The sequence below is a fragment of the Capra hircus genome, chromosome 3 (assembly GCF_001704415.2).
Source record: "Capra hircus breed San Clemente chromosome 3, ASM170441v1, whole genome shotgun sequence".
In the NCBI taxonomy this organism is placed as follows: Eukaryota; Metazoa; Chordata; class Mammalia; order Artiodactyla; family Bovidae; genus Capra; species Capra hircus.
The window spans coordinates 68998565-69025761 of NC_030810.1; the positions used below are offsets into that span (position 1 = coordinate 68998565).

The following is a 27197-nucleotide window of genomic DNA, read 5'->3' on the forward strand; positions in this document are numbered from 1 at the left end:
AAGGAGTTTCAGGCAAAGAACTATTCCAATTAACCACCCGTCTAGCTGAGGCATCCAAGCAGCCTGGAAAGGACAACACAGAGCACAGAAGTGCAGTGGAAGCCAAAGCAGCAGGTCTTTCAAACAGATTCAGATTCCTGTGTCTTTAAGACCAGACCCTCATAAATGGATTGCTTCTGCTGGACACCATGCTCTAAATAAACAGACTCTTCTGGCCGACACACAACTTCCTGTAGGGCTCTGGTGGGTAAAGCTGGAAAAGGCTGCCAAATCCAATGACCAGCAACTTTTGAGCTGACTTAGAAAACAAGCTACAAAGACTTGAGTCCAGAGTAAACAAAGGAAAAAGCCACATTAAACAGGGAACAAATTACTATACAGGCAGGGATATTTTAAGTGCTCACTGAGCAAAAAAACAAAATAAAAAAAATCAAGTTATTAAGTATTTAATGATATAGGGTAAAGTAAAAATGCTTTCTTTCGATTGGAGGAATCAAGGTTAATTAATTCCAGCAACATGAAGAATTGGCTGGGAATCATCCCCCTGCATCAGGACAGATCGTTCTCAATGGCCCAACTTCAAACCCGACTCAGATCAAATGAGCTACCCAAGGGAGCAGCATAGAGTCGAAAACCATTTATAGCTTTTACCCAGCTGAGGGAAAAGACTAGCTGGTGTACTAATAGAGGACTAAAATCTATAAGACTAAAGAAGAAAAAAAAAAAAAAAACACTCAGAAACGGGCTGGAAAAGTCTAAAACAGAGAGCTGGAGAATATACAGTAAACTGCAGTAGCCCAGGTGGCACAGTGGTAAAGAACCTGCCTGCCAATGAAGGAATCACAAGAGACGTGTGTTCAATCCCTGGGTCGCGAAGATCCCATGGAGAAGGAAATGGCAATCCGCTCCAGTATTCTTGTCTGGAAAATTCCATGGACAGACAGGCCTGGCAGGCTACAGTCCATGAGGTTGCAAAGAATCAGACACAACTGAGCATGCAGCATGTATGCACAAGATTTAATTAGGAAAAATAAATCAATGCAGTAATACAAAGCAGAGGATACCTGCTCTGCTGTAGCAGTTAAGGACTGGGAACAAAACACCAAGTCCACTGATATAATGAAATCAGATCAAATTACACAGTGGTAAAAGGGAAGAATTTAAGCAGACTTATGATGATACTTTAAATAATATCCTCAGCACTATGCAAAACCCAGAGTCCCTGCAAGGTGTGGATGGGAGGGGAGTTTGGGGGAGAAAAGACACATATATATGCATGGCTGAGTCCCTTTGTTGTCCACCTGAAACTATCACAACATTGCTATTCAGCTATACCCCAATACAAAATAAAAAGTTAAAAAAAAAAAACAATCCATGCAAAAGAGTCCAGTTTGGTTCCTGCCCTTAAGAAGTCCACTCCCCAGCTGACTACACAAGATTAACACACGTGATTCAGCAGCAAATAATACAAGAAAACATATAATTCCATACTCTGGGGAGGTACAGATTGTGGGGGGCAAGGGAGTCAGAGCTACTTTAGAAAAGAGGGAGTTGGAGGAGGATAAAGGAACCAAGAAAAGACATGCTGATGAGTTAAGACTTAGCACATGGTCTTCAAACATGACCCATGTTATGTTTGAAGAGTTAAGAAAGCAGTTCAGGTGGAATTAAGAAAAAGCTATAAGGCAATGGATTCAGCAGAAAGGTCATGGGTGAGGCTCAGGAACATGCATTTAAGTATGTCCAAGGGATTCAGATACAGGGGCTCTGCATACCATATACCCTGATCCATAGGATTAAGTCCAAATCCTCACTTGTCCGGCTTTTCCAGTCTCATCTTCCACTTCCAGGACCCAGCCCACCCCCACCGCTGCTCCCATCATTACCACATCCTCTATTCCAGGGGTTGGCAAGCTTCATCTGAAAATGACCAGACTGTAGACATTTGGGGCTTTGTTATTCTTGTTACCCTAACTCAAGTCTTCCACTGTGGTAAGGAAGAGGCCACAGAAAACAAGTAGACAAATGGGCATGGCTATGTGCCAATGTGGTATAGCCATATAACAGAATGCTGTTCAGAAATAAAAAGGAATGAAATAACCAATACATGCACAGTATGGATGAATCGCAAAGCATTACATTAAGTGAGAAAGCTAGTCATAAATGTCACCCATATTATGTGATTCGATTTATTTGAAAAATGCCAAGAATTTCAAATCTATAAAGTAGATTAGTGGGTGGGAGCATGGGGAATGAGGAATGATTGCTAATGGGCACCGAGTTTCCTTTCAGGGATACTAAAAATGTTCTAAACTTCAGTTGTCACAATAGTTGCACTATAAATATATAAATATACTGAAAGTCATTGACTTGGATGCTTTAAACAGGTGAATTTTACAGTGTGTAAATTACATACATACAAAAATAGGCAACGGTAAGGATTGGGCCCAAAGCCCATAGTTTGCCACTGCCTGATCTGTATGTACATCAGCCACTCCATGCACAAGGAAGAACTTTCCTCCACACGTGGTTTTGCTCTTCCCTCTGCACATGCTCAAGCCTTCCTTCCCCTCAGCCCACTAACTTCTACTTGACTTTGAAGTCTTTCATCAATGCTCTCCTCTGAGAATCGCTCCCTCTCCTGCATATAGAATTACCACTCCTGCTGCTGGGGACAAATAATGGTCATATTATCTGTCACACTGTATTAAACTGATTTTCCCTCAACCTGCAGCAATGCTCAAGACATAACGATGAGGAGGAATTCAGCAGAGAATCTATCTAGTATCCAGTAGGTTCTCAATGAATAACTCATTGAATAAGTCTATCAATCAATGAACAAATGAATCAATTATAAGAACATTATTTAGGGAAAAATCATTTTAATGAAGAGGCCCACAGCTGGACTGAAATAATCAGGGCCTAATGTTGATTAGGCCAGTCCCAGCAGACTGGTTAAGGAGCTGCAGGGCAGTGGAGAGGAGCATAAAAACTTGGGAAATTTCAGAGGAAGGTCAATAAAACTTGGTGACTGAACAAATATAGGGTTTGAGTGAATAGGTTAAGTCCAAGATGGTTCAAAAGTCCCAAGACAGAGGACTTCCCTGGTGGTCCAGTGATTAAGACTCCATGCTTCCATTGCAGGGGTCCTGGGTTCAATACCTGTTGGGGGAACTAAGATCCCACATGCTGTGCAGAGTGGCCAAGGGGGGCAAAAAATGAAACAAAAATACATTGAAAACACACACAGGTGTGCTGGGAGCCAGTGTGAGGAATCCCACCCGTGACAAGGTCATAAGGAAGGAAGCTGACATACGCAAGGCGTGCTCAGACTCCAGGGGCCCCTCTGGAAATTCCTAAGCATGTACCCCAACAAAAATCTGCGGCTTTTGTGCTCTGCTTTTCCACTCTTCTGACATTTTCTGGAAAAAGTCAATTCAGGGCTTTAGTCTTCTGCATTTGAAAGAGTGTTTTAATCCAAATACCCCTCTGATGGCTTTCTAGCCTGCCTGCAGGACTCGTACAGCTGCGAGTGTGATTGTTTGAGGCCTCCTGACCACAGGAGGCACAGGAAGCTTAAAACATCCTAGGAATGTAGGGGCTTCCGAAGAGTCAAAATCTTTAGAATAGGACTGATTAAAAGTTTCATTTGTTGAGTCAATGCTTGCTGCTGAATTTTCATATCCTTGATTTTTAGATATAGTTGGTATATAGGAAAACAAGTAGTAGACCTGGTATTAGCAACATTAGATCTTTGAGTTAAGTACCTTCTTTGTTATAACCCACTGCACCTTTGTTCTATAGAGATGTAACTTTAATGCTTTAAAGAGATGTAGATTAAAGAAAAACACTTCAGGGGAAACAAAATTAACATTCATTAAGGAAGAGAGCCAAAAAGTGTTAACAAGCCTCTTGGCCAGAAGATAATGTAAATCACCTGAGACCTTTTGTATACAAAATGATATACGGAAAGAATCTGGGTTGCGAACGCTACATAATTTTGTTACCCATTGATCTCCATATTTTATCAAAAGTATAAAAGGCCTTCTGAACAATAAAGGATGGGGACCAGCTTCTCGGACCAGTCTCTCGGCCTGGTTTCTTGGGAATCTGGCTCCCCTCATGTCTCTCTTCTCTCCCTTTCCCTCTCTCTGCTCTTTACTTTAACTTCAGGCTGAATCTCCACCTGGGGCGCGGAGGCTCGCCAGGTCTACTTACTCGCCCTGGCTGTTAAGACCCGCGCAAAAGGGAGCTTAAGGCGAGGCACCCTTAGATATTCAAGCGGGTGCCGGTGGCCCAACTAGATGGTGCAAATTCCTTGTCTGGAATTTTATTGGTCTTCCGCGTAAACCAAGCTATTCAGCCCTCTTCCTCCACTTAATCTTCTTACTACACTATAGTTTCTTAATCTAATCTTATATTAATAAATAAACAAGTCTTTCCACGCCAACGCCGTCCACCCTTCGAATTCCCTGGATCCACTGGGACTGGACCCCGGCACAGGTGATTTGAAAAAAAAAAAGACGAAGGTGGAAAAAATGTCCCAAGACAGATGGTAGCGGTACCGTTGATGGGACAAGGAAGTTAGACTGATAAACCAGCATGGGGGTAAGGAGAAGACCAGCTTTGGAAGGTACTTACAGTCAATTTTAAAGATAATTAGCTAGCATTTGATTATTTCTTGTGTGCTAAGCACACATGCCAGTCCTAAGGGGGCCATAGAGATGTCTCTCCATCCTCAGTGAATCTTCTAAAGAATTGCCACTATCATCTCTATTTTACCAAAGAGGAAACGGGCTCAGAGAATTAAGTAACTCACCCAGAGTCACATGCTTGGGAAGTGACAGAGCTGAGGTCAGCCCTCTATCTGACACCAGGTAGAACCACAGTGATAGCCACTGCTCCACAGCACACCGCAGGCCCCTGAGAGTCTGAGGTCAGACGTGAGAGGTACAGTGCTTCAGAGAGTCGCCTGGAGCTCCACTTAAGAAGCCATGAGAGAGTCTGGGGAGTCGTTGGCATGGAGGTGGCAATCCAAATCCTGAGAACAGACAAGCCACCACAGGGAGAGCAGACAGGGGAAAACCAGGGCCAAGGACTACAGTTCAGTCAAAACCACTGAGAGAAAAGAAAGAGAAGCTGGGAACGAAGCAGAAAAACAGATGAAAGGGTAGAAGGAGAAGCAAGCTAAGGTAATATCCTGAAACCCAGAGAGAGATGCCAGAAGAGGGGGCACAGAAAAAGGAACTGAGGTGGGGTGAAGAGTGAGGAAAGGGGCGGTGGTAGAAAGAACTCTGCAACAGGAGCTGGGGGCCCTGGGGTCCAGCCCAGCCCTGACACCAAATTCTTGTTTGACAGTGAATAAGCCATGGCTTCACTCCCTGGCCCTGGAAGGTGGTTAAAACTGGGTTGTCTTGAGGGCATCTCTCCAGTCCTAGCATCCCATGAGTTGGTCAAAAGGGAATCACCAGAGACAAATTCATAAGAGCAGAAGTCAGGCTACAGAGAGGAAAGAAGGGGAAGGCAGGAAACACAGACTCACTCATTCAAGGCGAGGGGTATACAAGGAAAAGAAATAAGATGGTGCAGAGAGGCAATCAGCAGAGCCAGGTTCATACACAGCCTCTTCACTGAGAGAGAAAGGAAAGAAGAGTAACTAAACATGTGTCTCATTTTCACAGAGGTTAAAAAAAAAAAAAACAACACACAGTGGAGAGTGGAACTCTTGAAAGTAATGAATACTTCTGCAGAATTTGGGTATTTAAGTCAGAGGTATTAGCCAGTAAATTGACATTTTCAAACAAAATGTCAAGAGAGCAAATCAGAAATGGAAAGAAAAAAAATACAAGTTGGATATCTGGACACTCGGCAACACACACAAACTGGGCATTTGCCCAACCAGCACATCTGGGTCTCAGATTTGCAAACCTGCTCTTTACTTTGGTCTATTGCTTTTTAAAAATACTCCCCAAAGAGTTCTAAAAGCAAAAAGTCACATTTTCAAATGTGGAGGGTACTCCCAAAAAACGTTAGAAATATTTCCTAACAATATTTTGGGGAAATTACACAATTTTTTTAAAAGTCAAGAGCGTTACCATGGCAACAAGGGTATGGGTTGAGGTCGTAACCCTAACCTCCATAAAGACCAAGACTGCACCAGTGGAAAATGCTGCTGCTGGACAAATTTCAGAAGGAGTCAAGGCAGCCTCTCCTCCAGACTGGGGAAGAGGCAATAACAAGAGAGGATTTTTCAATCTGTCAGCTCCCAGCCAGCAAAAAACATAACCGGCATTACCTCATGCTAAAATGGCAGAGTCCAACCAGGCTCAGTCCCTCTGTGGGGCAGGGAGTGTGCTTTCTGAGGGCTACGTTACTGTATCTGGATGTCACTGTGGTTAACGGCAGGGTTTAAGCCATGTGGCTAGCCAGTATGTCTTATAACTTCTTCACTTCTTATGTCCTAATCGGTTTGCTAAATTCTGATATTTATTAACACTATTATCACTCTGAATCTGCTTTCCCTTTTTCTAAAATTCCAAGATTGGGTTTCTGGAGAGTTCTCATTTGAGAGTTAGCTGTAGCTTGAAACTGAACATCTTGCCCCAATGTGTTAGAAACCATCGTTGACTAGCGAGGCCAGTTCTACCTGGCCTGCATTGTCTTCTGTTGAAATAGCAGCCGGGCGTCTGGCTGCCTGGCTGGCCCCACCCCTGCTCCTCTGTCCAGTCCTGGCCTGGCACCTTCATACTGCCCAGGAGCGTGTCATCATGTAACCTGCACTGAGTATCTTCAAGCAAAGGGGCAACTCATTTTAAATAATGTGGCTGTCCTATTTATTTAGGGCCTCCAATTCTATGTGAAAGCCAGGTTCGGTTATCTTTCAAGTTAATGAAATAATTTTGACAGCAACGCTCAAATGAATGGGGGAAGAAAGGAGGAGGGAAAAGAGGGAAAGAAGAAGGGAGAGAGGAGAGAAGAAAGGGAGAGGGAAAGAGATTGAAAAAAAAAAAAGAGGAAAAGGAATGTCTTTTGAGAAATGAGACCACTGTGGTCAGGGTAACTTTCTGATAAATCTGCTGTCGGTCTGTGACGAAATGGCCAGTTCAGAGATGACTTTACCTGTCAGGCTGGGGTGACTTCCAAAACAACTTCCATTTAAACAAACACCAAGCAGTGTTTACACATGGAAAGTGTTTGTTTAGTAACTGAATTTCACCAATATACAGTGTCTGTGTGTGAGGGGTTTACTTTGATGCCTGCTTATTTTAGCACATGCTACATATAAGATCTCTGAAACATAAATAGCCTTGAGTTCGTTTGAGGTTTTTTCCCCAGCATATACACAGGAGCAGCATTGGGAAGTCATTCAGAGGGGAAAATGCCCCGCATAAGAGTAGCAGTGTACCTAGTGTGCTAGTGTTCATTTGATATTTCTGCTCCCACATGTGTACTCTCCAAAACACAGTCCTGAAATTTTCTATCAGTTCTTTCAGTGGTGACATGTAAAGGTAAGAAACCCACCCACTCCCCCAACCCCTGCGCTGTTCTGTCCATATTTTAATAACTGGAGGTGGGGGCCAAAAAGAAAGAAGCTATCCACCTAATATTGCACAAACAGGGGAAAGATGACAGACAGATAGATTGGTAAGTAGGTTGCTGCAGGGATCTCAAATTTAATTCCTAAACTGCCAGATTCCTCAAAGGAAGCAAAAGAGATGTCACATTAGATGGCAAAGTCCACACACTGAAGCTCCTGTACTTCACTCAGAGCAGAAAGAGTGCCTGAATGTTTTGTTTTCTATCCACACAATTCCAGCAACTTTGGTTACAAGTCATGGATTACTAGCAGAAGACAGGTGAGTTACTGTGGGGAGGCAGTTAAAAGCTTTGTCTGGGGGGAGGAAAATGATCAACTGTGAAAAACAGATGGGCGGTTGGCATTTAGTGCAGGATTAACGGCCACATAGAGTGCAAGGGCTCCTAAACTCAGTCCCGCATGTTCTAATTACTGACACTTGACGTGATAATCTTTTAAGCCAGAAAGGAAAAGGGAGACAATGCTACACACAAAACCACCCTCAGAACTGCCCAAAGACACAAGGAAGGGGAAGAAAAGGAGCTCTGAATATCGGATAGAGCTATCAGAAGCCTATGCAGGAAACGCAAACTTTCAGCGGGAGATCTGCTGGCTCATGGAACAGGTTTAAGTGCGACAGGATGGCCGGTTTCATAGCCAGAGCTAGGTCAGGGCTAAAGATGAAAGGGAAGTGGACTGTGGGGAAAGCCTGGAGTAGAATCCAACAGAGCGGGGCTGTATATCCAGGGTCTGCTGTGTAACCTCCCTTCGGGCCAACAGTGAGAACGGGCAGAGACAACACAGGTGCCGGGCAGGGGGCTGGCTCACAGCAGTCACTTCACCATCACCACGATCATCGCTGTTACTGTTATCTGGGGCCTCAGGGAGCTAAGGGTAATGAATTAGAAGGGCTTCCCAGGTGGCACACTGGTAAAGAAATCACCTGCCAGTGCAGGAGATGCAAGAGACTCGGGTTCGATCCCTGGGTCGGGAAGAATCCCCCAGAGAAAGAAATGGCAATCCACTCCAGTATTCTTGCCTGGAAAATGCCACAGACAGAGAAGGCTGGCGGGCTACAGTCCACAGGGTCACAAAGAATCGAACGCGACTAAGCATAGACAAACACAAGGGAGCTGTGAAGAGGCAAGCAGAACAGTTCGCATTTTAGATGGTTCACTTCCTTCTCTTTCTCCCAACCGTGGTCTTTCCTGACCTCAAAAAAAACAGGAAGGGAACAACTATATGCCACAGTCCTTAGAGAAGGTGCAAAATAAAAATGACTTGGAGCCACATGTGTGATTAACTACACATCCCATTTGGCCCTGCCTGCCTAGAAGCCTGGAGCCAAATTTCAAACTCGATCATGCCAATCACATTAACCCTCATGGCTATCAAACTATATCTTTCTAACAAACTGCACTTCTTTGTCCTCATTTTGTATTTCTGCTTACACTGTTGGTATGTCTGTTGTAAGCCCATCTCAAATCCCTTTTGGAATGAAACAGAATAATCCATAAAAGAATGGAGGGTTCTGAGCTTTCTGACAGGTGTGTGTGTGCTTAGTTGCTCAGTCTGACTCAGTGTCTGACCCTTTGCAACCCCATGGACTGTAGCCCGCCAGGCTCCTCTGTCCATGGGATTCTTCAGGCAAAAATAGTGGAGTGGGTTGCCATGCCCTCTTCCAGGGGAACTTTCCAACCCAAGGATCAAGCCCAGTCTACTGCATTGCAGGTAGATTCTTTACTGTCTGAGCCACCAGGGAAGCCCTCTGACGGGTGAGGATAAATTTATTAAACTTGGCCCCTTTCCCACGACAATGGATCCTCCCAGATCCTCACTCCACCCTACAGCCATCTCACTGGCATGGCACGCCCATTAACAGTTGCTTTTTTGATGTCAAAACACATACATAAATTTAAACACCCATAATTACTCCCAGAATCTGTTATACACATATATACTGCTAACTAAGAGCTTTTCATAATAAGCAAGCAGTTAGACAAGTGGGAAATGGAAAAGCAGCACGGCCACACACAAAAAAACAGGTCACAGTAAAAATTAGATGATGGGAGGCAAAACTGTTGCCATTCCAGCAACTAATGAAAGTATATCACTGTCAACAAGCAGCCTCTTAGTAGTGCTACAAACCTTCCTGGGAATCAGGAAACACTCAGAGGGACCAAACTCAGGGGCAGGCACATGGGGTCATCAGGAAAGAGTGGGCGGGCGGGGGGGTGGGGGGCGGTGGGCGTGCAGGGGGCAGATTTTACTTTGAACTTAAAGGGCACAGGGAGGATGAAACCTATGATTTGTTGTTGCTTAGTTACTAAGTCATGTCCAACTCTTTTGCAACCCCGTGGACAGCAGCTTACCACGCTCCTCTGTCCATGGGATTTCCCAGGCAAGAATACTAGAGGGGGTTGCCATCTCCTCCTCCAGCAAATCTTCCTGACCCAGGGATCCAACCCATGTCTCCTACACTGGCAGGCGGATTCTTCACCACTGAGCCACCAAGGAAGCCCAAAACTTATGATACATCCCACTTATTCTAAAAGACAAAACTGATCTCTCAGGCCTGTTTACCTTCTGCCTGCCTCTGTCACCAAAGAGTCTTTTTCCAACTTACTGTTCACTTCCAGGACTGCTATTTCCAAAGTAGATGATTACAAATGAGAGGTGTGGTCTCAGATGGAAAATACAACTACAGGTCTGTGTTGTCCTGATGAGAATCCAGCAGGGAAGTCAATAGCAAAACCATGCTTCGCCACAGACAGCTTTGTATTAATCATTGTAGCAAGCATGCTTCTGATAGAAATTCTCTGCTGGCCTATAAAATTGTTTCCCTAACTTTAGTATTTAACTTATATGCAGAGTACATCATGAGAAATGCTAGACTGGAAGAAACACAAGCTGGAATTAAGATTGCCGGGAGAAATATCAATAACCTCAGATATGCAGACGACACCACCCTTATGGCAGAAAGTGAAGAGGAACTAAAAAGCCTCTTGATGAAAGTGAAAGAGGAAAGTGAAAAAGTTGGCTTAAAGCTCAACATTCAGAAAACGAAGATTATGGCATCCGGTCCCATCACTTCATGGGAAATAGATGGGGAAACAGTGGAAACAGTGGCAGACTTTATTTTGGGGGGCTCCAAAATCACTGCAGATGGTGATTGCAGCCATGAAATTAAAAGACGCTTACTCCTTGGAAGAAAAGTTATGACCAACCTAGATAGTATATTCAAAAGCAGAGACATTACTTTGCTGACTAAGGTCCATCTAGTCAAGGCTATGGTTTTTCCTGTGGTCATGTATGGATCTGAGAGTTGGACTGTGAAGAAGGCAGAGAGCCGAAGAATTGATGCTTTTGAACTGTGGTGTTGGAGAAGACTCTTGAGGGTCCCTTGGACTGCAAGGAGATCCAACCAGTCCATTCTGAAGGAGATCAGCCCTGGGATTTCTTTGGAAGGAATGATGCTAAAGCTGAAACTCCAGTACTTTGGCCACCTCATGCGAAGAGTTGACTCATTGGAAAAGACTCTGATGCTGGGTGGGATTGGCGGCAGGAGGAGAAGGGGACGACAGAGGATGAGATGGCTGGGTGGCATCACTGACTCGATGGACATGAATCTGAGTGAACTCTGGGAGTTGGTGATGGACAGGGAGGCCTGGTGTGCTGCGATTCATGGGGTCACAAAGAGTTGGACACGACTGAGCGACTGAACTGAACTGAACTCAACTTTAGTATAACTGTTTCCCCAAATCTTGTCAACCTGCTGGGGTTATTACTTTCAGGTGTAGGCTGTTATATCCTCCACAGAGGAAAAGCAGAAGCCTCTCAGTTGAGGAAACTTAAGGTGCCTGGGAGATAGGAATTTAGTAAAATGTTAGAGAAGGGATGATTTATAATAGATCTTAATGCTTATCCTCCACCAATAACAAGCCAGGAGGAGGGGGTGGGGATGGGGTTGATTTAGTAATTCCCTTGCATTAAGGAGGACAGCATGAAAAACAACTACGTCGGTCATAGGAGTCAAAGTAACAATGGCTTGGAGCCAGTAGGACATTCTTTTTCTAATTTACAAGCAACAACATTTATCATTTCATCTTGAAAAATATTTGCCCTTAATATTTGGTAGAAACATGCACAAAGGCTGTCTCTGATCCTCCCTCCCATTATTACCACCAGAATCAACTGGCTGTTATTTTTAGCACAGACCAATATAAAATAGCATATGTATAAAAATCAAGTTATCTTTAAAAACATCAGAAAGAGTTGGAAGGGCTTAGGTTGGAGGAGGAAGCAATCTTGGTGTTAAAAAAAACTAGATACAGTTAAGATAACTTTTATTTAAGGTAGTTAGAATACTGACAGGCTAAATCATTATTTTTTTAAGAGCTTTACTGAAATAAACCCACATGCCATAAAATTCATCCATTTAAAGTACAACTCCATGGCTTTTAGTATGTTCACATTTATTGACATTTATCGTGAGTCTGAGTGAACTCCAGGAGTTGGTGATGGACAGGGAGGCCTGGCGTGCTGCGATTCATGGGGTCGCAAAGAGTCGGACAAGACTGAGCGACTGAACTGATCAATGGTATTTAGTAATATTCATATACAATTGTGGAACCATCTGCTGCTGCTGCTGCTGCTGCTGCTAAGTCGCTTCAGTCGTGTCCAACTCTGTGCGACCCCATAGACGGCAGCCCACCAGGCTTCCACGTCCCTGGGATTCTCCACGCAAGAACACTGGAGTGGGTTGCCATTGCCTTCTCCAACGCATAAAACTACAACTCAATTTCAGAACATTTTGTCCCCCTCAAAGAAACTCTGTACTCATAGTCAGTACCCGATTTCTCTCTTTTGCCCTTCAGCCCTAAACAACCACCAATTTACTTTCTATCTCTATAAATTTGTCTACCATGGACATTTCATGTGTATGGAATCAGACAGTATATGTCTTTTGTGCCTTTCACTTAGCATAATGTTTTTAAGGTTCATCCACGTTGTGGCATGTATCAGTATTTCATTCTTTTTATTGCTAAATAACATTCCATCATATGGATATATATATATATATATCACATTTCATTTATCCATTCATCCACTGACAGGCATTCAGGTTGTTAACACTTTTGACTGGTATTCAGGCATGCAGATTGTTCCCATTTTTTGGCTATTATGAATAATGTTGCTATGACATTCGTGGACAACTTTTCATGTGGATGTATGTTTTCTTTTCTCTAGTATATACTCTTAGGAATGGAATTGCTGGGTCATATAGTCTAAATGATCTTCCAAAGTGATTGGCATGGCTGCAGTAATGAATTTCCAGAGTCACACATGAAGAAGGTAAGAGATACTTATTTTCCCTCCTCCATCTTACCGTCCATAAACAAACTTCTCCTTCACTGTCCCTTTGTCAGGGCCTCACTGCTCTGGATTATCCTTGATACTCACTCTGCAGACATAAAATACTCCAGGTGTACGCTATGAAAGCAGTTCAGAGCCAGAGAGAATTTCCAAAGATCACATGTCCCAACATTTTGTCTTCTAACAAGATAGAATACAACCATCTAATTCCTTAAAGTCCCCCAAAGAAGGGAAGAATGCAATTTCCCTCAGTTGCCTAGTCTCAGTAATACCTTCAAATCACTAATCCCAAAGCATACATACAGTAAACATTTTTTAACCAAGTTTTAGAGACTATCCCCACAGGCCCTCTTTCTTTACTTCCTCGCTGAGCATATGATGTCCCTTGATGCCAGCTCACTTTACGTATCTTCAGGACAACCATGTCTATTTTTATCTAACACAGTAAATACAAGTGTGGGAGAGCTCTGCTATCATTCCTTGAGGTATTTTTCTTTTGCTTCAATAGTCTTATGTGAATCTATTTTCAGAACCAACAACAGTACTGCACAATTTAACATGCAGAATTTCTGCTGTTGCTGCTTTTGTAATAGCTCGGACTTGTTTTTTCTTTCTTGGTTCTTCTGAGACAGCATATATAACGTGAGTAATTATTGCTGCTAAAAAACTGCTGGAGTCAGCAGTACCTCATATGAGCTGTACTTCCTCCTCCCCTTCTTCCCCTCCCACCACAAATTCTCCCCCATAAGTTAAAAATTAAAGACGCATTACTGGGATAAAGAAATCTGACCTGAAATATGTGCCGCAGCAACAATGGCAAGCAACCAAGAGTATTAACAATAATTTCCAATGTAGCTGGGAAGGTTAGATGATTTGTCTTTGAAATGAGCCAACTCCACACACTTTCGCAAGATTAACATCAGTTTGCTTTCCCTTCTGGACACCTTGCCTCCCCTAGTCCTACTCTCCCCACCCTTCCCAGAATGAAGAGTGGTTGAGGCACATAAACAAATGGTTCTGGAAATTAACTTTCTTGATCAGAAACAAGCTCAAAGATAAATTCTGCTCTGCATGGGTTTTTCTACACTTCACTGGGATCGGGCTTTATTGGGGTTTCTCTCTTCCCAGAGAAATAATACCCTAATGATAACATTTCTGACACAGAAGCTTAAAAACAAAAAGAATGACAACTGCATGTTATCTTCAAAGAAGTAGCATGACCATTATCCACAATGTGGGTCATTTCGGAGCCATAAGACAGAGGAGGCTATTTCGCTCTTACGATAATGACCTTGGGCAACTGAGTTATCATTGCACCTGTCTATAACCTATAAATTGAGGGCAGTAATAGGACTTCTTGGAATAAGTGTTTGAGTGGTTCAAACAGTGCTGAGGACAGAGGAAATACTGAGTCACTATGAGCTTGGGTCATCACCACCACCACCAAGACCATCTTCATCTTCGAGAAGCTACCTGGCTAGCATAAGGAGCTACCCACCCCCCAGGGCTTTCATGTGAATATTAATACAATGGAATTAATATAATTCCATTTCCCTTGACACATCCTGCAGGAGAAGTAGGCTCACAAGACAAAGCAAAAAAAAGAAAGACAGCACAGGAGATGAGAGACATTCTACAATAACAGAAAAGTGGCAACATTGTGTTTTCACAACCATGTTTTAGAAGTAAAATTCTCAAAAACATTCTTTCCAATATGGAGGCGGCAGATGGGCAGGAAAGATGAAAAGCTGAGAAAGCTCTCTAGAGAGAAGTCCTAGAGTTGCCCAGTGCGGAGAGCAATCTTTCCGGATTAATTGAAATCCTTCTCTCTCTCTGATGTACTTTGTGTCCTCCTCCCCACTTATATTCATACACAAGCATCCTCATTAAACCCAGAATGGACGAAGGAACTCCGCATCCAAAGAAGTGTCTTTACAAATTCCAAGGGGCAGTGGGTAGAAAGCTGGCACCGCACCTACCTCTCTCTGCGGCTGGCCAGGCCCCTGGTCAGCAGCGCGTAGGTTCAGGACATGAACCTCCTGAGGCAGCCCCACTGTGCCCCTACTGGCACATCCCGACAAGGCAGTGAAGCTCTCCATCAAGGCCTGGACTGGATGGGAGGCATTGACGGGAGACAGTTCACACCGGGCACCGGGCTCTGGACCTGCAGAGGGAATCACAAACACGAGCCCTTCAGAGATAGCAGTTAACTGTGGTACGATTAAATTAACTGTTATGGACGTATAAGCCACAGCCAACCCACCAGAGGTGCCTATCCAGGTAAGTTGTTTCTAGAAGTGAAAGGTGAAACTGTTAGTTGCTGCTGCTGCTAAGTAGCTTCAGTCGTGTCCAACTCTGTGCGACCCCATAGACGGCAGCTCAACAGGCTCCCCCATCCCTGGGATTCTCCAGGCATGAACACTGAGTGGGTTGCCATTTCCTTCTCCAGTGCATGAAAGTGAAAGTGAAAGTGAAGTCGCTCAGTCGTGTCCAACTCTTAGTGACCCCATGGACTGCAGCCTACCAGGCTCCTCTGTCCGTGGATTTTCCAGGCAAGAGTACTGGAGTGGGGTGCCATTGCCTTCTTTGCTGTTAGTTGCTAGTCACGTCCAGCTCTTTTGCAACACCATGAACTGTAGCCCTCCAGGCTCCTCTGTCCATGGGATCTCCAGACAAGAATACTGGAGTTGCCATTTCCTTCTCCAGGGGGTCTTCCTGACCCAGGGATAGAACCTGGTTCTCCTGCATTGTAGGCAGATTCTTTACCATCTGAGTCACCTGGGAAGCCCAAGTTGTTTCTATAACTAAATGGCAAAAAAAAAAAAACTAGTCTACTCTTCTAAAACCCCAACATTAAACTCCTTCTGGATGATTTTGATGTGTATTTGATTAAATTCCCTTTTAGACACACAAGTCACAAATGTTTTCTTCTGGATGGAGGAAACCTCCCATCTGACATCTGTGTTCAATTCTTCCTTCCCCTCTTAGAAGAAAACCAGAGATAAATAAATTGTGTACAGTCCAATATTTAATAGGTGTTTAATAGGTATTTAATAGTGCTTCCTCTTCTTAAAGAAAGCAAAACAAACTTAAGAACATACAAAACCAAGAAGGAATGAGCAGAGGCAGTTGAGGCCAGAGTTATACAGCAAAGTTTGGAAGAGGTCAGAAAGACTCTCCCAAGAGAAGTGGGATACGAGCAGAGCCTCTGAAAGAAAAAGTAAAGGTCTGATCATATGTGACTCCTGCTTCCTCATTCTCCCTTCCTCTAATCAACCAGAACTTAAATCTGAAATCCATCCATTCCTTCCTACCTCTACTTCCTGTAGCCTTCACTGTCTCTGTCCCTAGACAATTGTGGATATTCCTAGAAGGAACCTCTGGTCTCAAGCTCTCCAAGCTACCTTCCACACAAGCATGGTTCACCTAACCCAGCGTGGTCCTCATTGCATCGCACTGTGTGTGCAATCAATTATGTTCAATTCTCTGCGACCACATGGACTGTAGCCCACCAGGCTCCTCTGTCCATGCAATTTTCCAGGCAAGAGTACTGAAATGGGTTGCCATTTCCTTCTCCAGGAGATCTTCCTGACCCAGTGACTGAACTTGCATCTCTTATGTCTCCTGCATTGGCAGGCAGTCCTCAACCAAATAAATGGTCATTCCAAATGCAAGACCTGCCCCTCTCATCCCTGTAGGCATGTCCCATCCCTTAGAGAATTGCTGGCCTATGAATAAAGCCTGTGCTCCTTAAACTGGCATGCAAGGCCTTTCTGATCTAGCCCCTTCCTATTTCTCCAGCCTTACCCCTCCCCCATCCAAGAACCCCAAACGGCTTAAAGGTCTCCAAACATGATGTTTCTCAACTCCAAGTCTTCATTCAAGCTTGTTTCCTTTTCCCGAATTCCTCTTCCATGCTATCTCCACCCCTATAAGAAACATCCCAAACTGAGGAAGATCCTCAGACACTTCCTCTGTCCTCCCATAATTTTTCTGCCCACTTCTGCTGTTTCTTTTCTATGCTGTAACCACCAGTGTGTAAGTCTTGTCTTTGCCAGTCCAGTGGGACCTCCCTGACAGCTGTGGATTATCATCCTTCTATCCTCAGCACCCATCAGAGTGCCTCACATGTATAAGATGCAAAAAAATATTTCTTAAGATGAATCATTATGCTTCAAGAAAAAAAGCTGTCCCCTCCCTGATCAGTGATTAGGGCACCTTTCTGTATGGAGCTAACATGGGGAAGAGACTGCTACACTGATGGGACATGCATTAACTGAATCGCTAGGGAGGGACGTCCAGAAATAAGGAGGAGTCAGTGACACTTAAACCTCACATACCTCCGTAAGATTGGTGCTGTCCCCAATGAGTTGAGGAGACTGGGACTTGAACAGATAGCATTCTAAATCACCACCTTCCAAATGGAACCAGATAAAAGACCTACATGCGCTTCATGAGGTCTTCCTGAATCCATACAGTAAAAATACTCTCCAGGATGACAGCCCCAGTCTAAAATGCAAAACCAGGCAATCCTTCATCCCTCCCGCTATACTATAAGCAGACACCCTGCCTGGTGTGCCAAGTCTATTTCAGAACTCACAGAAATTATCTAGGCTGATAACAGTTATCTGGTCTGAAGTGAAGTGTGTACCTTCTCAAATAATCACTGCCACCCTCTGTATTGCTCTCCTGAGCCCAGCCGTTTTCTGAGAAAGAGAGGTGGTGAAGGAAGATGTCATAGCAGCACAGTCAGGAGGTACTGGACGTGCGACTCCCTGAAGTCCCTGAGCAAGGCAAAGGGTATGAGCGGGTGCCTGCACCTCTCCTCCAGCCATTACCAGCCCTGAGATGTCAGGTGCCTTTCACACCCCAGAGCTCCAGAAAGTCTCCTACTGCTACTTAACCCTGGGGACTGGCAGCAGCTATTGCTACCCATACTTGCTACCCTTCTGAACTGATTTCACGGCCTCCTGCCGTGGACGTGCCATTATCACAAATAAAGTACAAATGAAAATACTTCTCGGTTCCATTTTTGTATATATGTGCAAAGCTCTGACTGAGCTGCAATTCCACCCAGAACACATCTGCAAAAGGCTTGCAGTCTGCTTGATTCGCCCTTCTCCTTACCACCCTCCTCCTTACACACCACCATGACCCATTAAGATCTTCCTTCAGTCACCACACTGCTCATCTCCACAAAAAACTCACTGGCAACAAATGAAAAGATAAGGTCTTACCCAGAGAGGAAGGGAATCAGAAGAGGAAAGCCCCCAGCACCAGGCTTCCCCAGTGGCTCAACTGGTAAAGAATCCGCCTGAAATGGGGGAGACCCAGGTTTGAACCCTGGGTTGGGAAGATCCCCTAGAGAAGGGAATAGTTACCCACTCCAGTATTCTTGCCTGGAGAATCCCATAGACAGAGGAGTCTAGCGGGCTACAGTTCATGGGGTCAGCAAAGAGTCAGACACGACTGAACGACTAACTTTCTATACTGAAGATGAGTATGCTTCACCTTAAAAGTGTCTGTTCCCTGTCCTAACAGAGTCCAAAACAAGGCACACCCCCACTGTATAGGCTGCAGCTCCAGTCATGAGTTATCCAAGTTAGTCCAATGTCAAAGAAGAGAGAAAGCAATGCACAGGGCACACTCTGATCAACTGACGGGATAGCTGCATGGGATCAACATTTAAATATACTCAGTATACAGTATCCCTGACCATCAGACATACCAAAGTTGTGTTGGTTACTGAAGTGCTTTAATGAATTTTTTTCCTCCAAGTTTAAAAAGGAAAAATAGCTACAACATATGATTAATATATTTTTCATTGGAAAAGACTCTAATGCTGGGAAAGATTGAGTGCAAGAGAAGGGGACGACAGAGGATGAGATGGTTGCATGGTATCACCAACTCAATGGACACGAGTTTGAGCAAACTCCAGGAGACTGAAGGACAGGGAAGCCTGGCATGCTGCGGTCCATGGGATTGCAAAGGGTTGGCATGACTTAGCAACTGAACAACAATGATTAATATGGATATATTAATCCAAAATATGGATATATTAATCCTTCCTCCCTTAAGGAAGGAAGAGAGGGATGGAGGGAGACAGAGATTGTGAAAGAGAAAGATAAAAGTAAAGAAAAATCAGAAACTATCTATCCCATCCTCCAAGGGTATGTAAGAAATGGTGTCTTCAACAGTTCAACACACAATGTCAGTCTGGTCTAGTTAGTAAGTAAGTAATAAGTAAATAAATAAGTAGCTCCCAGTAATTGCTCACTATAGGCTGGACAGTGCTAGGTGCTGTATATCATTCCAATACCACCATAAGCAAGTGGTATTATCACCATTTTAAAGAAAAGGAATGTTTAAGTAACTCTTCTAAGCCTGCCCCAGTCACTCAAGGCCTCAAATTCACACCTGCCTCCCAAGTTAGTATCTCTGTAAAGTGAAATTTTCATTAAAACACTTTGGGCCCACATGGGCTCATTGGTGAATTCTACCAAACATTTAAGAAATTACACCAATTCTCTATAATCTCTTTCAGAAGACAGCAGCAGAGGGAATACTTTCTAATTTATTACCCTAATACCAAAGCCAGACAAAGACCTTGCAAGAAAAGAAAACTACAGACCTGTATCTCTCGTGAACACAGGTGCAAAAATTCTCAACAAAATACTAGCGAATCAAATCCAGCAATGGATACAAGGGATTATACATCACAATCAAGTGGGATTTATCCCAGGTATGCAACATTTGAAAATCAATTAATATATCCATCTCACCAACTAGCTAAAAAAAGAAAAATGAGAAAAATCACATGATCATGTCAATAAAAGCAGAAAAAGCATTTTACAAAATCTAACAGTCACTCATGATAAGGACTCTCAGCAAAGCAGGAAGAGATGGGAACTTCCTTAACTGGATAAAGAACCTGTACCAGAAGATCTCACAGTTAGCATTGTACTTAATGAGAAACTAAAAGCTTTCTCACTAAGATCAACAAGACAAGAACATCCCCTCTCACCACTCGTTTTCAACATTATACTGGAAGTGCTAGCTAATGCTAACGTATGGCCACGTGATGAAATTCTGGCTAGGTATAGCCTGAGGTGATAGGTACAATTTCTCAGAAGTTCCTCAAGAAAAGAAGGAGCTGTGTTCTTCTGCCCTCTCCTCCTTCCTGCTAGCTGGAATACAGACTGTGACGGACAGAGCTAAAACAGCCATCCTGGGCCATAAGACGGTAGCAACACGGTGAGTCTAACAAAGCATTAAGGCAGATGTTGCCTGGGTCACTGATGAACATGGTGCTGTTGCTTCAGCTCTGGACTGCTTTTTTAAAAATATGAAATACATGTAGCTTTTCTCTTATTCAAACCAACATTATTTTGAGTTTTCTGCCATTTATAGCTTGACCTACCTTAATTAATATACTGGCTTTATTTTACTTTATTTTACTTAAAATACCAACCTTCTTCCCACCAGAGCCTGCATGTACAAAGTTTCTTTCAGCAACACCTTCCCCACCGTTCCTATCACTCACCCCTGCCTTGGTGTGATGAACCCCTATTCATTCTTCAGATCTCTCAAGGAAGCTTCTCTTAGCTCTTTTACATTAGATATACATTCTTTGGTACTCTCATGGTACTATTTCTCTTCACTGCATTTCATGTGGTTCAGTTCAGTTCAGTTGCTCAGTCATGTTCGACTCTTTGTGACCTGCAGCACCCCAGGCTTCCCTGTCCATCATCAAATCCCAGAGCTTGCTCAAATTCATGTCCATCGAGGCAGTGATGCCATCCGACCATCTCATTCTCTGTCGTCCCCTTCTCCTCCCACCCTCAATCTTTCCCAGCATCAGGGTCTTTTCAAATGAATCAGTTCCTCACATCAGGTGGCCAAAGTATTGGAGTTCCAGCTTCAGCCTCAGTCCTTCCAATGAATATTCAGGACTGACTTCCTTTAGGATGGACTGGTTGGATCTCCTTGCTGTCCAAGGGACTCTCAAGAGTCTTTTCCAACACCACAGTTCAAAAGCATCAATTCTTTGGCGCTCAGCTTTCTTTATAGTCCAACTCTCACATCCATACATGACTACTGGAAAAAACAAAGCTTTGACTAGATGGACCTTTGTCAGCAAAGCAATGTCTCTGCTTTTTAACATGCTGTCTAGGTTAGTCATAGCATTTCTTCCAAGAAGCAAGCAACATTTTTTTGTGCAATTATCTGTTCAACATCTGCATACATTCTAGGACTACAGATACCACTAAAATGTGGAATCCAATCATTCTGTTTCCGCTGTATCCCTTATACCAGCACAATGTCTATCACATAGTATGTATTCAAATATTAATGAGGAAGGGGGGCAGGAGAGGAAAAGGGAAAGAACAATGAGGTGATCCATGCACAAAGGATCACATCAAATAGGAGACTCGATCTTAGAATCTTTCTTTGACTCTTTACCTAGGAGCCACAGCTTCAGTCTTTTATTTTTTTTTTAATTTTTGTTTTGTATTGGGGTATAGCTGATTAACAATGTTGTGATAGTTTCAGGTAAACAGTGAAGGGACTCAGTCACACATATACATGTATCCATTCTCCCCCAACTCCCTTCCCATCCAGGCTGCCACATAACATTGAGCAGAGTTCCACATGCTGCCCAGCAGGTCCTTGTTGGTTATCCATTTTAAATACAGCAGTGCAGATGGACATGTCCATCCCAAACCCCCTAACCATCTCTTCCCCCGCAAAGCTTCAATCTTATGCTAAAGGGGAAAAAAAAAAATCGAGCAGGACATTTTTGGTTGCTAAGAATCAAGTCCCCATCAGGGCTTCCCCACCCTCAAATGTCACAGAAGGCAGGAAACGCAAACCTGTTTTTGTTCTCTCTTCCCCAACACGCTCTGGCAAGACACTTCTCTCCAAGGAGGCATAACAATCCCCCCTTCCCATCAGCAAGGCACACCCCTAGCCTCATCCTGCTACCTCCTGCGTCAGCCTCCAGGCCTTCCTGCCCCTCTCCTGTAGCCACAGCCTGCCTCTAGCAACTGGTTTTCCATCCTTCCCCACCAGGCTGCCCACATGGTGGCAGACTTATCTCCAGTTAAAAGAGTTTCCACCTGGGAAGCACTAATCCCCTCCCCAGACTCTACCACGCGAGCCTGGAGTAGGAAGGGGGCCATGATTCTCACATGACCACCACGGCGCCCAAGCACAGCACCTCACAGTCACAAAGGCTCAGGAACCAGGGAAACATGCTCCGAAACCCTGTCTGACTCACATGCTCACTTTTGTGGTGACCCGTGAGCTCTGCTACTGTCGGCTCGCCTCAGAGGGCTGGCAGTTTCTCTTGCGGCCACTGCTGGAAACCCACAGCCCTTCCCTCCCTGAGCCATCTCTTCCCCAAAGCCCAAGTGAGCAAGTGAGCACAAGCCCTAGTGGGGCTGCTGAGCGGCTCACCAAAAGCTACCTTACTGCAGTGAGAACCAACAGGGCACAGATCACAGCGGAGAGAAGTGCTGTTCATAAACAACAATCCTGTTAACCTTGCACTGTACTTTAGAGTTAAAAGACATTCTATAGAGATTCTATGAAGTGGGAAGAACAGATATCATTCCCACTGTACATATACTGCTGTAAGCCACAGAGCTGGGTGCAGATTTCGGTGAACTGCTTCCTGACAGCAACACACCCCCAGAGATGCTTCTGCCTATTGCCTCCCAATCTGGGTATTTCTGTTTCTTCTGGACATCTAGTACATGGCCCGTCCAGAAGTCTTTGGGGATAATTCCCAAAAGAATCTAATTAAGCCAGACTCTGTTTTTCCTGCTCAGTACCCTCCTGGGCAACCAGGACAGACACACAGCCCCTATTCACCCACAAAATGCTACTTGTACTGAGTAAAAACATTTACCGACCTGAAGGCAACACAGATTCAAGTAAACCCTGTGGTAAAGAAACTCCCCAAGTGGCCCAGACCAAGCAGCCTCCTTCAGCAGGCAGGGCCCTCTGTGCAACAGCTGGACCACCTGGAGCAGTGCTGTGAAGCGTATGGTGAGACCCCTCAGCCTCCAGCTCCTGCGATAAGCCAGGGTTTAATTCTTCATGTGTAGAGTTATTATGCACCTTCTCTGAGCTGCATGCTGTATACATATAGTTTCTAATCCTCATAGCACAACTGGAAAGATTCTGCTAAAACCCCCACTTAAAATCCCCAGTAGAAACTGGGACTCAGAGAGGTTAAGCGACTTGCCAAAGGTCACACACCACCAGTAGGCAGCAGGGTAGGATTCAAACCCAGTACCCTCTGACTCCAGATCCAAGTTCTTCCCATGACAAACCACTGCCTGCATCCTCCAGTCCTGCACCTCTGGACGTGATGAACAGGCCAACGCCATGGCCAAACATAAACATAATTCATGTCTGATAAAATAAAATACAATAAAAGAATTGCTTGGATCACACTTGCAACCTTTCAGTTGACTTAAAAGGCCATATATTTAATGAGAAAGCACAAGCTCATTTCTCATTTTACCAAATGTCTTCCTCTTTCTCACTAATGCCTGCTTATCTGCACACATGGGAAATGTTCCTAGGTCTGGCTATAACATGAATGTCTAAATTCCCAGTTCCACTTAAAGAAAAAAATGCAAACGGACTCACCCTTTCATTATATCCTTAGCTACAACACAGCATTCCAATCTCAGTTACAGAACCCCCACATCCCCACTGGCTGCAAGCCAGCCCTCAGATTTGACAAAACGCAGACAAAGCATTTGGGAACAGACCCATTTGCTGCACACACTTTAAATTTAATCTGTCCCCAAAGAAATTAATATCACACCTCATGCCAACACAGAGTAAAATATTGGGGGTTGGGGAGGGGGAGAGTGATTGTTTAGGGGAAGGGACAGTAAGTAATTTTCACATTTAATAAATGTGATCCTTAAGCATTCTAAATACCAATACATACCAAGTTGACACAAACATCTGGTACCTATTCCACATAATTTCCAACACACTGATTCCCCATATCACCCACAGTACTAATGAGGAGCGTGTGTTCAGCTGTAATAAAAGTGGTAAAGATGCAGAGGGAATCAGCGGGTAACATTATAGCCTGGGACCAAGACACTGCTGTGGGGAGATTTTATTCCAACAACACCATTGGCTAATAAGGGTTTCTGTTATGGTCCCACAGGGAATTCCACAATGCTGTCAGCTGCGAAGAGGGACAAACTCCCACAGACTGTGGGACTGGGCACTGCAGGTCTATTCTGCCCCTGAGCTAAAACTCCCTTCTACCCCCACAGGATGCAAGAATCTGTAAGAAAGGGCACCCAAGGTGATTTTGGTCAAAGGCACAGTCTGGCTTGAATGGAACTTTATGAGAGGGTACGTGACAAGCATCAGGATATGATGCAAAAACAAAGCTCCAAGAAAAAACACCTGGAAGGCTCCAAGCTCATGCAGTGTACACAACATATGTTCGTGTTTATACCTTCTCAAATTACAACTCAGTGGACCAACAGCCCCTTGGGGATGGAGCTGTGGAATGCACCACCATTAAAATTCAAAGAGGGACCTTTCTACCACAGCCCCCACCTGGGTTTTTTCAACAGTAAAACTTGGCTTACAGCTGAAGCCTATCCTTGATAGAAAAAAGATAGGCAGAAGAGCATATAATTTTCTAAATCCTGTACTATGGATTTCTCAGGAAAAAACAGCCAGTTGTTTTCTTTTTTTTAAGAGAACAACTCCTCAGGCATATCTTATCATAGTTTCATTCATTCTCCAAGTGAATATCTAAATCCAAACCTTTCTCTTGACAAACCAACACTCTTCCAAGAAGTCAACCCGCCAACTTCTTGGGCCAGAAGCCAGTGCATAGTTAGTTGCACACTGTTGTGTTGAAATCATGGTGCATCCGTGTTGAAGAACTTCCTGTGTTCAAGTTGTGTTTTTAAATATTCAAAAGGAAACAATGGGCAGAGCTTTTTTGAGAATCTAAATTCTCAAAGTGTTGGCAAGTGCCAAGCCATCTACTCTTCCATCTAGGCAAAACACCACTAGACAACCTAGGAGTATCAGTGGATTTACCCAGCTCTGGGGGGTTGTTTCATTGTGTGTGTGTGTGTATGTGTGTGTGTGTGTGTGTGTGTGTGTGTGTGTGTGTGTGTGTGTGTGTGTGTTTGATAACCTGAAGAGAAAAGGTAGCAGAAGACGCATGTCCCAGAAGTCACCACTGGGCACTGCAGAGAGTCCTCGCGTTAAGAGACCTGGTAGTCCAGGAGGAGCACTGGACCAGGACATCTGAGAGCTGCATTCTAAATCCAGGTCTCCCACTTACAGTTGTTTGACCTTGTCTTTAAGTTTCCCATAATCTCCCTTTCTTTTACATTATGACAGGTTCAATTCATAGATCAAATGAGACCCTATACATGCAGATACTTTACAAATTTCAATTATTGTTAGAAACATAAAGTCCTCTAGGGAGAGGAGAAATAAATGAATGAAAACATTTTCTCCAAGTGAAAAAAAAATCTTTTATGAACTTTTAGAATGATATTAATAGAATATCCAAGATAAGATGTTCTTACACTACTCCCTAGCCATTACTCCCCAAAAATTATTTCTGAGAACTGCACTAAGAAGATTTAAAATAAAACTATAGTCAGTATTAGAGTAAAAATTCCAGTTCTCTGAGCACAATCTGGAAGTACAACTCCCAAAGGTGAGAACAGGTCATGTTTCTGCCTCCAGGAATTGCCACAGTCCAGAATGAGAATAATCAGGCACCATCTTGGTCAACTTTCTTACTGTTTATTTTCCATCGATAAGACGGTACACTTGTTCCTGTTTTTCTGACAACATCTAAAGGAACCTGGGAATGAAGGGAACATTGTCTGCAGAATTCATTTATGAGGAGATTAGAATTTATGGAATGTTATTGCCTAAATGGTTCAGCACAGGGACCAAGACAAATTGAAGATTTGGGAGGATGGAAGAAAACAGAATCTGTTTCCTCCTACTGTGTTTACACAAAATAATTTAAGTATACTTCTTTATTAAAAGGAAAATAATTTTAAAAAAAAAAAGGAAAATAATTGATCTGGAATCAAAATATTAAATTCAATTTAGGCATGCAACCAATAAAAATTATAATTTAATTCCTACTAATGCAATATTTTACAGTAAAGTGAAATTTGCAGGGCTGGAAAGCCACTCCTCATTAACCCTGAGGGATAACATCACCAAATGTGTCTCTCAGATTTTGACTTCCACTTAAGATAATTGCTAAACTAATTTTTTTTTAATCTCTAGCAAATTGGTGTCTGATGAGAAAGGAAAAATGGGAGAAATAGAGGTAAAGACGTGCACACAAACACAGAATTATAACCTGCTGCAACAGAATTATAACATGCTTCTCAGGGACAGCTGAGCCCTTCGTTAGGGCTGGGGTGCAGGGTCTGGGTTAGTCGCAAGACAAGAAGCTATAAGTGGGGGGATGGTGGGGATGGTCAGAAAGGATGGAAGGGGGAAACCACAACTGCTGAGGAGATGAATCACAGGCTGTAACCGTCGGTCCTGATTATAAATAGGAGGCAAGAGATTAAAAAAGGAAAATCTACCAACTATTGGTTTGGCCATGAAAAAAATATTACTAATTACAGACACGTGTACAAACTGGGCCATGAACTAAAATACATTGACTTTAAGGATTTTATATATAGATGAGGCACTCAATAATTGGTAGTTAAAGGAATGCAGGAAATGCTTAACAGGAATGCCAAAATTACTAAGCATCAATGATACATCGAATCCAATTACAATACTAAATCATAGTCCTTCCTCTTCAAACAAGGTAGGTCGCTGCTCAGGTGCTTCTGTTAAGGAACAGCTGATAGTTTGCAAAGAAATCTATAAAAACTAATATGCTCTTTCTCCTTTCACAGTGAAGCTAAAAGGCTCAGGAGTATAGATGGAGCTGGAATTTCCAGGGTTCAGTCAAACAAAGGCATTGACAGGACTTCTCACTGCAGACGGAGGGACGACAGACCTTCGAAAGACAGGTGGATATTTGTGCTAAGCAGCCCTGGGCTGGAAGCACATTTTCACACCTTACTCAATTCAGAGACTCCATAAGCCTCTTATTACATTTTTTTCCTTATGGCTAGTAACAGCTTTTAGCTATAAACCTACTGTTTCATTTATCCTAGCTTGTGTCTGGGTGTCTTCTACTTAG

The 27197-nt window shown here is 43.6% G+C and overlaps 1 protein-coding gene across 3 annotated transcripts in view; it reads right to left on the bottom strand.

The window, feature by feature from the left end:
- Nucleotides 1-27197, bottom strand: part of TGFBR3 (transforming growth factor beta receptor 3) — a 185886-nt gene that overhangs the window by 107513 nt on the left and 51176 nt on the right. For all 3 annotated transcript variants that reach the window (XM_018045754.1, XM_018045753.1, XM_018045752.1), the window contains exon 3: nt 14932-15116. In XM_018045754.1, the coding sequence (XP_017901243.1) occupies nt 14932-15116 (185 nt within the window). The remainder of the gene's footprint in view (nt 1-14931; nt 15117-27197) is intronic.